Raw genomic sequence first — 14,081 nt, forward strand, 5'->3', positions numbered from 1 at the left:
TTCACTTTATTTTCATTGTTCACTCGCTTGTTTTCCCACCAAGGGTTTTAAAGTTTAATAGATTGTCTCATTACCTAAACAGTAGTATTTATTTGGGTGATCATTCATGATAGAGTTCTCAATGCGAACTTATCTTGACATGCTTTGAGCTAAATTATTGTTAACATCATAAGCCCGATCTATTAACGGTGCTTTTAGGCACCACAAGCACCGGTCACCGTCCTCGTCGAACCCGTCGCTTGCGACGAAGGGCTCGACGAGCGAATTAACCCATAGACACAGTCCACTGAGTTTCTCAGTGGATCGCGTTTCCGATCCGGTGGTAGATTCTGCGAAGCACTGCTCTTGCTAGGGTCAGTGTTAGCAACACTCCGGTTTGAGCCCCGTGAGCTCACCTACACACGTTAGGGCGAAGCTGAAACAGCCTCTCAAGGCTATCAGCATTGTTTAAAAAAATAATCATAACTTTAGTTAGTATTTTAGAACGCTTTATCACTTTCTATGTAGAATATAGAAAGTTTCAAATTGGGCATTAACTAATGTTTATAGACTATCGCGACAGAAGTGGCAATTATTTAGATGAAAACTGGAGCAATTGAAAACATGAAAATGAACTAGTCTAAAGTTACGTAAAACAGTTGTAATCTGTGTCACAATTACAGAAAAAGAGTAAGAATAACATTCTGAGCAGAACTGTTACGGTAAACGAACATCAAAGACACTTGCAATAAAAACATCCTCAAGCATTTGAAAGACAACATGATGATAAGTTTATTCACTAAGTGGCATTTTTGTTAATTTCCACTTACTTTCATGTCCATTGTCACGTAACCTCAAATTTGCGTTTGCGCATTTTATTGGTGGTATTGGGTCATTGTGAATATATAACACTATATTTCCTATTTCTACCGTGTAGCAATCATGCGTTCTAGTTTGATGGGTGGAGCAGCCTTAAGTAAAATTGAAGATTCAGCCTCGTGTCTCAGGCGACATGGTCTCGTTGACGTTAAGATGTTTATAGTCTTCGGTGACCAGTTAAAAGTAGAAATAAACCAATTTTATGGAACATAGATAGCTTACTAAATTGATCGGCTCAAAGGAATAGATATATTATATTTGGAGTGAATCTACGTTCTTTTTTTACGCCCAAACCACGTCTAACAATCCACATTAAACAACCGAAGAACTTTGCAATTCATCAACAACGAAATAATTGGACCGAGACGGACTACGTGAATTTATTTTTTATTTGTAACAAACCCAATAATTGTGTAATATGTAAATTACATTTTGAAATACAATGAATCGATTTAGCTTACTTAAAATAATTGATTCTTTGTCCGAGATAAGAAAAGGGACGCAATCGACAAAACCCCCGAAAGTGAAAGAGAATAAACTTGCGGTTATAAAGATCATTCGATAAAACCATCATGAGAAGAATATTCTGAAAATAGACACTCTAACCACATTCTCGAAATAAAAAGTGGTTTTAATATCCGTGATACGATGTAAGGATGCGACATCCTGTCAATACGTTTATCCGAGATAGGTGCGTGGGAAAAGATGTCATACATAGATGAACGAAAAAAATCACAGGAAATGATTAGCTAAAATTGTCGATGGAAGAAAGAAAGCGAATCTACTTTCCAACAGCATCAACATTCTCGTTTTGGCGTCATGAAATAAATAAGAAATCGCTATGTACATGACATAATGTCAACAGGAACTCCTGTGTAGAAAACTCGACCAGTTATCGAACAGTAGTTTATTTAGAGTTGTGCAATACCAACATCACCCACTTATTCATGGAAATAGTCAAAAAAAATATCGGCAGACGTAAACAGCGATCGTGAAATAAATGAAGCGTGCAAGTGCGGAAGCGGTTTTTTACTTTTTACTTTCGTCTGATTGAAAAGAAAGTTTATTTTTATTTTTACACCAAAGCGTAATAGTAGGCTTCCGTTTGTTCTTATTTACTTTTCGTTAAGATCAAGTATGTGGATATTAAAATGTTGCTATAGTGTCGTATTTTTTCAGAGATTATTCCACATTCAGTTTGATTTGATTGACAGGTCAGAGTTAAAAATTTTATTGATTTTATTTAGATTCTGGGTTCGAAACCCTGGTGAATTTGTTCTTGTCTCGTATGGTTTCCAGCACCTACATTACTTATTGAAACAATAAACAGGCTTTAACCTCAAAATTTAACTTGTAAAATAAAACTTGAAATAAAAGCTAATTCGTAATCCTTAATTCGTGTTCGTAGGTCTCCTAATGTACATTGACTAATTAATTCATTTCGGTCAATGATTAAAACAATTAATAAAACTAAGCGAGATTTTAATTACATTGCCCACCACCATTCTGCGGTGATATCTCCACTAAAACCATGTTGGTCTGACGGCAGTAATTTAATACAGAAAACTAAATACATTTTGATGTTAATGTTAAATTTTGAATACAGCTGAGAATTAGCTTTCATGCTTTGACAATTACTTCAAAATTAAACGTTTTAATTAGATATATGCTTCTTTTGGCATTTCTGTTTTAAGTACCTAACACATTTTAGTCTCCGGGGCCATTTAAACAAATCTCGTCACATTTTTTATATCTCTACATATTTATTTGTTACTAGTTGACCCAGACATACTTCGTAGTGCCTCAATCGATAATGTATAAAATAAACTTAAAACAAACAAAATGAATCCGTCCGACGGGGGACACATGAAAGGAAAAACAAAATTATTATTTTTTATTTAATTCCGAGCATTTTTATATTTATCTATCTTTTAAACCTTCTCTGGACTTTCACAAATAATTAAAGACCAAAATTAGCCAAATCGGTCCAGCCGGTCTAGAGTTTTAGCGAGACTAACGAACAGCAATTCATTTTTATATATAGGTATAGATAAGTCTAGCAATTAAATTATAATAAATCGAAGCAAAAACATCGCCAGTTCCTAATAGTTCTGTAGTTACAATTTTCAAACGACATACTACTGTCTAACTTATAATACTTTCAATAAAAATTGAAAAGCATTTGATGAATGCTTGTGATTTATACTCGCGTTTAATTAATTCATTTGGTTGTTCGACTTCGTGCATTTTGAATACCGCATCTATTCGCACTTTACAGTTCTCGAGGTCACGAATGAGTCTTTTCAATCTTAACATTGGTTTTGTTAGTTTTTTTAAGCAACACGTAGTGGATAATTTTAATAGATACCTCGTATTGCTTTGTATACGAGTGATGTAATATATCCAAATGCAACCTAGGTACGATATTGACCTGGATTGTCGGGCTGCACCGAATAGCGGTATTATCAAGCTCTTAAACATTGTATTATATTATTATTGTGTATTGGACTGTCGGTGGAGGCTGCGGTCACGGCTATTAGCTGGATATTTTATTACCAAGCTTTCTAGGATAACAGAACACCTAGAAAGCGGCTTTCAATGTAGATAAAGCCATTGTAGTTGGGAGGTATGTTTCCGTGATGTCGTTATAGAATTTAACTAGATGATTCTTTTGTTATTCCTTTTGTTGAGGTATAAATTGAACAAACAAAATGTTTAGATTTAAACACGTAATTAAAACTGCTTTCATTAATCTCTCGATTATCATTTTCATTTTTCGATATAGATTTATTGTAATAAAGTATTTGAAACATCGGAAACAGCAAAATTAAAATAATGATTACAATAATCACAATTTACCTCATTTATCTATTCCGTGCAATTTACTATTTGTAAAAGGAGTTTCAATTAATGAATTAAAAAAACTGTATGAAGGTCGTTACAAAATAGTTAATGAATTAAATAATGTATTATCGTATGAATGCTTTTGCAAAAATATCAATAGGAACCTTACCTACTGATATTAAAAAAAAAAAAGATTAATACATTCAAGTGGCGGCAGTGAAAAAGGCGAAAAAACATAGTTGTTCAATAGACTTTATTATAAACATTATTACAGGACGGTGCCGGCCTAGATTAGATTTTAGGGCTTGGTTATTTGAGAACAGAGAAAGAACAGGTTTGAACTAGATCTGGGTGAGAGAATGCAGCCTTCTAACCTACCTAGATAGGTTGTCATGATAATTCAAGCCTTGCAAATTCGCAAGAATTTCTAAGTAGCAAGAATATTATTAGAACTCATCTCAAACTTTATGGAACGCCTTTTCTATGGGAATATTAAGACTAGATACTAAAACGTCCTTATTGAGTTTTCGAAATACATATTCCAAGGTATAGAAAAAAGGCAAATTATAATTACATTAATTAAACTTTTCAATTAATGTAAATCTCATGGAAAGGCACCAACAGGTTGTTGCGAAGAATAATTAAAGATAATTAAAAAATTAATATAGTTATAAAAAGTTAAAAAGTTTTCTAATTTCGCGTTTACAGGTACTCATATTAGTACCTATATCTTAATTAAATACCTACTAACATTAACGCAGGCGTTTATAATTTATACCCACCAAGACCTTATAGTTGTTGTACATTGATAAGTTTTACAAGAGACCGTTACTCTCTCGTGCCAACAAACTTGACCAATACAAACGGCACTATCTCCAGACTAATGACATTTTAAGCTTCTCGGCAATATTGAAACGAAAGTGAGACCAATAAAATGTACCAGAACAAAACGGTGTGAGAATTTTAAATGTTACTCTAATGCCCTTGATCATTCACGATCAAATCGACTTGCACTTCGATCGATTTTCTTGATAAATATCACAACGAACAAACAAGATTTTATGTATTTACACTACGTCTAGATGCCGTACAAAGTCGAAACTTTGGTAAATAAATTAATGAAAGTTATCCCGCCAACAATGAGTTACGGGTTGACAAAAGGGTCAAAAGTTGCTTGCCGACACGTTAAGTTCGTGGTTGTTTACTAAATGAAGAATGGATGCTTGCGAAGTTAGTTTAACTAGGTACACTATATCAATCTAAGCTTATACGAAAAGTAATTACTAAGTAAAATGAGAACGAAATTTTTTTTGCGAATCGATTTTGCGAAAATATTAGATAAATACAGGAAAACAATCAGGGACTTTTCGCATACGATTATTTGGCGTCAAATTGGAATCCTGTTGTATGGGAATCAGATATTGATAGACATACTTAAATACATTTAAATACACATACTTCTATAAATTTTAATGACCGAGTTTTTTTTTATTGCCCTTGTAGGCAGACGAGCATACGGCCCACCTGATGGTGAGTGGTTACCGTCGCCAATGCCAGGGGCAGAGCCAGGCCGCTGCCTACCGCTAAAGAGCACACCTGTTTGTCACACAAGTGTTTACCAGATTTGGGAATCGAACCCACGATTCTTGGCCTTCTCGGGAGCCCTACGCCACCGAGTCATTAAATACAGATACAATAATGGCCGATATATTCAAAATAAATCAATCTACGACATAACTCATATTTAGTGCGCAATTCAGGAATACATAATATTAAACCTACACTACATATTATTATGTATATAATTATCCGTTAGCACATCGAATAATTTTAATACTGTATACACTAATATATGTATGTACAAGGGCGGGATGATAAGTAATTAGCCTAACAATAAAACACTTAACTTTTCGTGATAAAATTAATTTTATTTTTCGACATAGTCTCCGTGAACCTCTACGCACTTATTCCATCTTCGTTCTAAAGCAGTAATGCCTTCCATAAAATGATTTCTTTCGAGGCCTGCAAAATACTCCTCTACAGCGCCTATGTCTTCATCATTTGTGGCAAATTTCTGTCCGCCCAAAAAAGTTTTGAGCTTAGGGAATAAGTGGAAGTCTGATGGCGCTATATCAGGCGAATAAGATGGGTGGGACAGCAAATCATACTTCAATTCGTTGATTTTTGCCATAGCTTTAACACATGTGTGAACCCTGGCGTTGTCTTGGGGGAAGATGATTTTTTTTTCGCCAAATCTGGTCGTTTTTGCTGAATACACTGATGAAAATTATCTAGAAGATTAGCGTAGTATTCTCCATTAATTGTTTGACCTTTAGGAAGGTAAACTATCATCAAGATCCCATCTGCATCCCAAAAGACGGTAGCCATCACTTTTCCAGCCGACTTTACAGCCATGGCTTTTTTGGAGCCGGGCATCGCGATTGCGGCCACTGTTTTGATTGAATTTTTGATTCTGGCGTGTAATAACGAACCCATGTTTCATCTGTTGTTACAAATCGACGTAAAAAATCGGCATTATTACTCTGAAACAGTCCAGACATTCTTTTGACTTTTGCACCCGAATATTCTTTTGATCGTGCGTAAGCAATCGCGGCACCCAACGGGCCGATGACTTTTTCATGTTTAATTCCTCACTTAGGATATGATGTACCCGGTCTTTTGAGATACCTGTAGTATCAGCTGCTTCAGATAACTTCAATCGTCGATCTGTTAAAACCATATCATGTACTTTCACGACCATTTCCGGAGTCGTGACGCTTTTTGGACGTTCGGGGCGGGCTTGATCTTGGACATATGTGCGACCGCGTTTAAACTTAGCCACCCAGTTTTTTACTGTGGCATAAGAAGGAGCACATTCACCCTAAGCATTATTTAACTCGTCATAGATATCTTTCCCTTTCGTTCCCTTCATATGAAGAAACTTTATCACCGCTCTTTGTTCAATTTTATCCATTTTGAAAACACTTGACGAAATATATTTTCAAATGACAAAAAATCTATAAAATTTTCACGCCACCAAATTCAAATTTAGAACACAGGTAGCTAGAGATACGAATTAAAAAATGACATATATATTTTTTAAAGTTTAACTTTTTAAATAGTAGAGGCTAGTTACTTATCATCCCGCCCTCGTATATATGCATGTATGTACGTATGTATATGTGATTGTGTATATATGTACATGTATATTTTTTGTGTATGTATTTGTAATTTAATATAAATTTCATTGCACCTACCACTACTTACTCTGCACTACCTTCGGTTGACAGGTAGAGAATGCCTTAGGCATTAAGTCCGCCAATATAAATTTTACATGAAGTGTAATAAATAAGTAAATAGATAAATAATATAATTAACAATTACATATAAAAAATAGTTTTGAATTTAGGTATAGGTAAATAACGGATGTAAATTTACAATAAGGTTAGACGGCTTATTGTAAATTTACATCCGTTATTTTCGTCTGTATATTGATATTCAGTCATTTATACAAGAGAAATACATACAAGAGACTTGATGTTTAGGTGTTTCATTTATGTAACAAACTTTAATATCGTATATCAATATGATCGAAAGCTTAAATTGTAACCTATGGAATTCGGTTACCGCTTAACTCCAAACGGGTTGTGATGGGATGTTGCGGTGGTAAGTAATAGGATACTTTCCGAGCGCTTTGACACATCCTTCTTCAAACGAGATTTGAGAAGAGCTTTCAACTATACCTAGGCCTGACAACATAACAGCCTGAATATGCCAAATACCCATGATTCTACTGGACTCCACACCTTCATTCCCACATCAAAAACGATTCTCATTCTTATGGTTAGAGCACAGATACCCGTGTTTTACAAAATATTAGTTAATGCGCATAATATAATATTAATATGTAGTATTGTAAAATATTATTAAATATTATATATGTATGTATCGATATTTTAATATTTGGATACTCACTATTATTAACCGTCGCCACATCTTCATAGTAAGGCCAGATGAAATTTCTTAACGGTTAATATTATTGTTTTATTTTTATTTCAAGCACAGCACGAGTCGATAATTTCTATAGAGGTGTTTGCGTTACAATTTCCCGCCCAGCACTGCTCTCGCGCCTTCCCACCGTCGCGTCAAAATAATAAAGGCGAACGGTGCTCATGCTCGCATTTTATATAACATTGCCAATCTACTACTGCACAATATATAATACAAGTTAAAATCTACTTCGTTTTGTTTTATTAAAGTTAGATAATTGTAATTGTGGCACCATCATAATCTGGGAAATTATTCATGCATGAAATTATCGGTCTTCGGATAGTTAAACTAACTAATTGTTGAATATTTTTTCACTAGTCGGCCCTTTACATAACTACGTTTAATCGCGTCTAGTCAAAAAATGCATACTGGATTGCGAAAAGCAAAAACGTTGAGAACAAGCCGACATTACGATTTAAGTGTTAAAAAAGCAATTATTGGATCTTGGGATTTAGCAATTGATGCAACAAAAAGTCCTAATAAAATAGGTAAAACAGATTATCAGGTCAGTGCTAAAAGACAAGAATATTGCCGCTTAACTTTCTCGATTTCAACAAGCTAACTGCAACATAATAAATTTACGAACTGAGTGTCGATAGGCAATCAAATAGAGCATCTAACAAAGATTTAGCTGCGTTCGTCCTTAATAGGTATTATAAATTATAATTCTAAACACGGCAAAAATAGTAATCAATTTAGAAAAAAGATAAAAACTGACACATCCGCATATTTTTTTTTTTCGGTTTTTACGAATCGGTAGGTATAATTAAAACTACTATTACGGTTTAATCTTGCTTTTTTTATTGTCACTATATTATTATTATTATTTGTGACGTTTCGAGTACTTTACAGTTTTCGTAGTTACGAACGGATATGAGCAGACAGACGTACCTACTTATGTAGTTTTAATTAATATACCTATATATTGTATCCAAATATGAGTTTGGTATTTTTTTAACATGTAAATTTATCATTTAAAATTTAAGTTTTTCGACTTTTCAAATATTTCACAGTTTTCGTGACCCAAGGCGACATAATAAATACATAAGACATATTCCTTCTCATAATATAACTTATTTATGCAGCAGTGACATGAATTTGATAAAGTCAGCGTCTATATTAATTTCATTTATACTCTTTTGTGAAGTATTTATTAAAAGCGTGTTACAGAAGACACAAATAATCTGCATATTTTTTTGGGATGTGTGTACCTACTCGTATGTATCTTTTCCGTAAGTCTTTCATACTAAGTAAAAGTCATCTTAACCGAACAGTGCGCTAGCAAGCCGTCTTTCTAAGGCTTCGATCAATAATAGTACTATTATTGATCGAAGTTCTAAGGTTATAGATTTAAAAATATCAAAAACCACCCACGTAAGGCCACTGCCGGTAGGCAACGGCTTGGCTCTGCCCCTGGCATTGCTGAAGTCCATGGGCGACGGTAACTACTCACCATCAGGTGGGCCGTATGCTCGTCTGCCTACAAGGGCAATTAAAAAAAACGTAAATTTTTATTAACAGTGTTTACGGCTGTGAGCTTATTGACACGGTGTTTTTCTTTCTTACGTGGTCAAAGGTCTTGCTTATTGTAAATAAACGAATTGTTTGTGAGTAAACGTAAACGAATGAAAAAACTTTCAAAAAGAAGTATATTTCAACGCAGTGTTTCAAACTAGTAGGTAGACTCGCTTTTCTATTAGCCACTCGTGGTACGTGCACAGGGCGCTTAGACCCATGGACCACACTAAGTTTTAACAAATTATAAACGCACTAGCGGCCCGCCCCGGCTTCACTCTGATATTTAACAAGTTTCAAAATTAAAAATTAAAATACACACACATAAACCCTATTTGCGTCAGGTTACTAAAAAAAGAAAATTATAAAGAAAGTTTGAAAGTTATTATTTTAATTCACTTTTATTTTTATTTTAATGATTTTTATGTTAATTTCTTTTATTTCTTTGTTTTGTTATTTTAAATAAACATTTTTTTTTCCAATTTTCTAAAAACGTCATACATACAAAACAAAATCCATTGAATTTATCGAGTTACAGTTTCCCTGTAAACGATATTGTCGTTGTTTTATTTTTTTAAATAAAAGAGTATTTATTGTGGCACAGCTACATACATATAATAGTTAGACATATCCTGTCGAGACATTTTTTGCAAATAATGATGTGTTCTGCAAAGTCATAGTGCATTATTTTATTCTATCATTAATCCTTTTCGCAGCGCACGCGATGCAAAGAATATTTTAGGTAATTTTTACACCCTGTTTTGTTTTTTGGTCAGGAGGAAATCGCCGGACTTCCGCCCTCCACTGGGGATAAAGGGCGGAGCATGTCAGAGTCGAACTGACTAAAACCTCCTGTCGCTCAACAACCAACGTCCAAACCTCGCATGAGACAGAACTCATGAAGAGGCAAAGGGGGGAAAGTGAAGCGTTTAGTGCGGAGCACATCTCTCCCATCACCCTCCCCCTCGGGACGCCGAACTGGCGGTCGTCGGCGCCACGACCACCAGCCCTCTCGGTCGGCAGGCTATCCGGAGCCCGCCTAGATGGCGCCGGTTAGAGTGAGCTATCCTACGGAATACCCCGCTGGGTCAGAACCAGCGTGGGTCGAGGATAGCCGGCCTTCCATCACCCGGATGCTCTTGCGTAAAACGCGTGCAGAGCAGCTTGCACGTCGTCTTCTTAGGCCCCCCTCGCCGGTCCCCAGACCGACATGTGGGGGGGGACCCGAAACACTTAGAGGGCCAGGGTTTGGGCGAGATCCGCCTCCCTGGCCCCCGCTCGACGGCGGCGGGATTGTGCGTCTCTCACGCGCCCCGCCGCCTCCTTCTGCGAGATGGTGCACTCGCAGAAGTCGAGCATCGCCTTCCACGAAATTTTTACACCCTGGGTTACATTATTGAAGTTTTAGTAAGGATCCCAATTTTTTTTTTAAATCTAATATAGACCCGGGATGTTGTAGCATAATTAAAAGTTGACCCTAATAGTGAAGATAAACGCATCCGGGACTTTACCTTTTTGAATTATTTTTCGTACTCGACAACTTTCAAACGTTTTCGTCTATACACGCAAACAGTGCTAAAATAAAACTATGACTACCAACCTACAATTATGTATTCTTAAGCATTTATTTCCCTTCAAATTTTTTACTTTATATACACACAGTTCTGCTTATCCTGTAACGTTTTTGAAACACCAAAAAAATTTAATGGATTCGCAATAATATTGCCAAGTATTTATTTTATTTTATTTTTTTTCAGTTCAAGGTGAACGGTCGAACTCAGAGAGGCATAGTTATCGTAAGACAGATGTTAAGAAACCGTTAGTTGTTCGAGTTACGATTCGTCACCGAATAAATCGTTTACAACAATGAATCCTTGGTCAATGCCCCTGCTCGTGAGTAAACCATGAGCAAACCATTAAACGACAAAAGCATTGTGATTTCATTGTGGATAATAATTCTTGAATTCAAGCTACATTCTTAAATTTACAAACCTTCCATAAGACACGACTGAGACGATATGCCAAATATTGGCCAATTGTTTTAGTCGTTTTGCCCTATCTGTAGTTTAGGGGGCTATTCCAGCTACGCTAGGACTGGTAGGTGAGCTCACGGGTTCAACCTGAGAGAATTTGCTAACACTAGCCCTAGCAAGAGCAGTGCTTCGCAGAATTTACCATCGGATCTGAGTCGCGGCCCTTTGTGATGATCCGGCGATGAAACTCAGTGGACTGTGTCTATGGTTTAGTCGTTTTAAACAGAGTGTTCTATGAAGCGGATCACCTCTGTTTTGCTTCGATTGCTTTATTAATTAATTAGAATACAATATAGGCTACGTTTATATAACAGTGAGGTTACAGTTTACACAAATAATGTTTGTTTAGAATCTAAATAAATCAATTTATATTTTATGTGTATACAATATACCTAATATCTTTAGGGTTTTTTCCGGTTTTGAACGCCAGTGCTCCAATCGTTAGAGCTTACAATGAACTGATGGTGTAGTGGGAAAGCTGCAGTTGCAGTTCTTTTCTCGGCAAATTTTGGTCAGTTATCAAGATGTTCAAACGAAATTTTAAACTTAAAAATAATTACCTATATAATTTATAAATTACGAAACAATAGGCTATTTCCCTGTTTCAAGGAAATCATTACAAATTGTTAATTGATGTTTATTATATGTTACTTGGTATATGGTTTTATTCACAGGAGGTATTCGTAACAAAACGTTGTGAAACGATTGAAATACCGCTATTTAATGTTTAATTTTATTATGAATCCTTAACCAAGGTAAATTATGACATAAGACATAATAGAGTATGTAGGTATATCTATTACATATAGAAATTATAAAAAATACATTTTAGTTAATGAAAATCTTTGGGAATTGTCGCAGAACGAAACCAATTGAAAATTAATAATATTCTTAATAATATTTATGTACCGTAGACGAAAAAACAAAACATGCCATTTAATCAATTTTGTTCATTACGTGGTAACAGCACTATAATAATGTTCTTGAATTTATTTGAAACAAGGCAAGACTAATTAATGTTCGACTGGTTCTGACGTCGTGACTTCTTACTTCATAATCTTAGTTATAATAACATCATGATTTTACATCACACGCGGATTTGTAATTACAATTCATATTTTATCATATTGTTTCTTGGATATTTTCGGTTGATACCTTATTCAATACTAGTATTTATTTCAAGTATAGTCACAGAGCTGTGTGTTTCAGATAAATGAGACGTGGAGTCATACAGTTCCCAACAAGAGATAGGTACATTCATTTTTCGATGAAAATTACTAATAGCAGCGTTGGTAAGCAATTTCTCACCTCCGACTGGCGCTGAAGCGAGAGTATGTTGTTGATACCCCTATTTAACACATTGACTGCCTCGTAGGTCACCTTTGCCCTACGCGGCGCACTGATGCTTTTTTTTGTTGCTTTGATGCTTGATGCTATTATGTCGATTTCCCTAAATAAGGCACCTGGGTTGCCTAACTTTGCCTTCTTTTGTTTGTTTTGTTTTAGTCTTTTAGGTCTCTTAGAATAAGATTCATTCTTGTTATCATAGGATTCGTCTTTTCCAGAGTCTACTACATATTCCGGCGCTTTAGTAACAGAAATCGACATAATTACCACGGTGCGCCGCGTAGGGCACCGGTGACCTACGTCACAGTAAGCGTTAACCCAACTGCCGTAAGAACGTTGCAGTGAATTGAATCATGGTGCAACTTTGATTATGTTAGTGTTATGGTTTCCTTTTGTTAAGCTCGATAACTATTGTCGCTGGAAATGCGGGTAATAGAATATTTTCGTAATTTTAGAAGATTACTAATTACTAAGTACTTGATTACAAAATTATTCATCAAAATAAATTTATTACAAATATTGTCAGAGGTATGTATACCTAATATTATTACAAACGAGGAATGGATTGTTAGATAAAAATAATTTCAATAAATCTTATAAAATAATACATATGAGGACATAACTTAAAATTTAACTTATTACTTAGTGTATTTATATTGTTTTAAAAATAATGACGCGTCAATATTCAGAGAGGAAATAGGGATGTACATTTCTAGGGACGAAGCGCAGATAGACTTGCATTTGTAAGAACGTCGGCTGTAGGTGCCACCCGGGACCCATGATTGTTTCACTGCAGAAATAGGCAAATACTAGCAAATTGGTATATTTGCAACTTTGTTTTTACTTATTGTAGCACTGTTTTAGTTTCCATCGTGTTTTATTATAATACTACCGGACCCGACAGACGTTGTCCTGTACATACCTACACAAAAGTCAAATCGATCCAGCCGTTTAGTTGCAGTATTGTTAAATAACCTAGATACCGACTGCAACGCCATCTGCGGGGCTGATTTGTGAATCTAAACCATCCAGGGCGCCACCCAAGCGTATACAGAAAAAATCATTCAAATCGGTCGAGCCCTTTACGACGAGTTCAGTGACATACACACGTACAGTAAAATTATATAATATATAAAGATTCACTGTATGGTGTAATTCTCACCGCCTGTGTCACAGGTCATCAACAATGCCAAGGGTTTAGAGCCAAATGTACCGTCGAGGAAAATCTGTTGAAAAAAAAAACAAAATAATACTGTTTGTTGTCAAGTGTTTAAAGGCAATACTGATCCTCGGGCATGTTTTGAAACGACAGCAATCAAGCTTACCGTTCGCATTGCTAACGCAATTATTATCTTCACAATATTTAACGGACGTCGGAAAATAAAAAATAGAAAAGTACTGTCAAGCGTTGTTCTCGTGTATTAAAAATAAATT

At 35.4% G+C, this 14,081-nt stretch overlaps 1 protein-coding gene across 1 annotated transcript in view; it reads right to left on the reverse strand.

The window, feature by feature from the left end:
• LOC101741297 (uncharacterized) overlaps positions 1-7,863 on the reverse strand; it is an 11,558-nt gene extending 3,695 nt beyond the window's left edge. Inside the window, exon 1 of the mRNA XM_004926402.3 lies at positions 7,678-7,863. Within this exon, the coding sequence (XP_004926459.1) occupies positions 7,678-7,704 (27 nt within the window). The 5' untranslated portion in view covers positions 7,705-7,863. The remainder of the gene's footprint in view (positions 1-7,677) is intronic.
• Positions 7,864-14,081: the final 6,218 nt, after the last annotated feature.

Source organism: Bombyx mori, chromosome 22 (assembly GCF_030269925.1).
Source record: "Bombyx mori chromosome 22, ASM3026992v2".
Taxonomy (NCBI): Eukaryota; Metazoa; Arthropoda; class Insecta; order Lepidoptera; family Bombycidae; genus Bombyx; species Bombyx mori.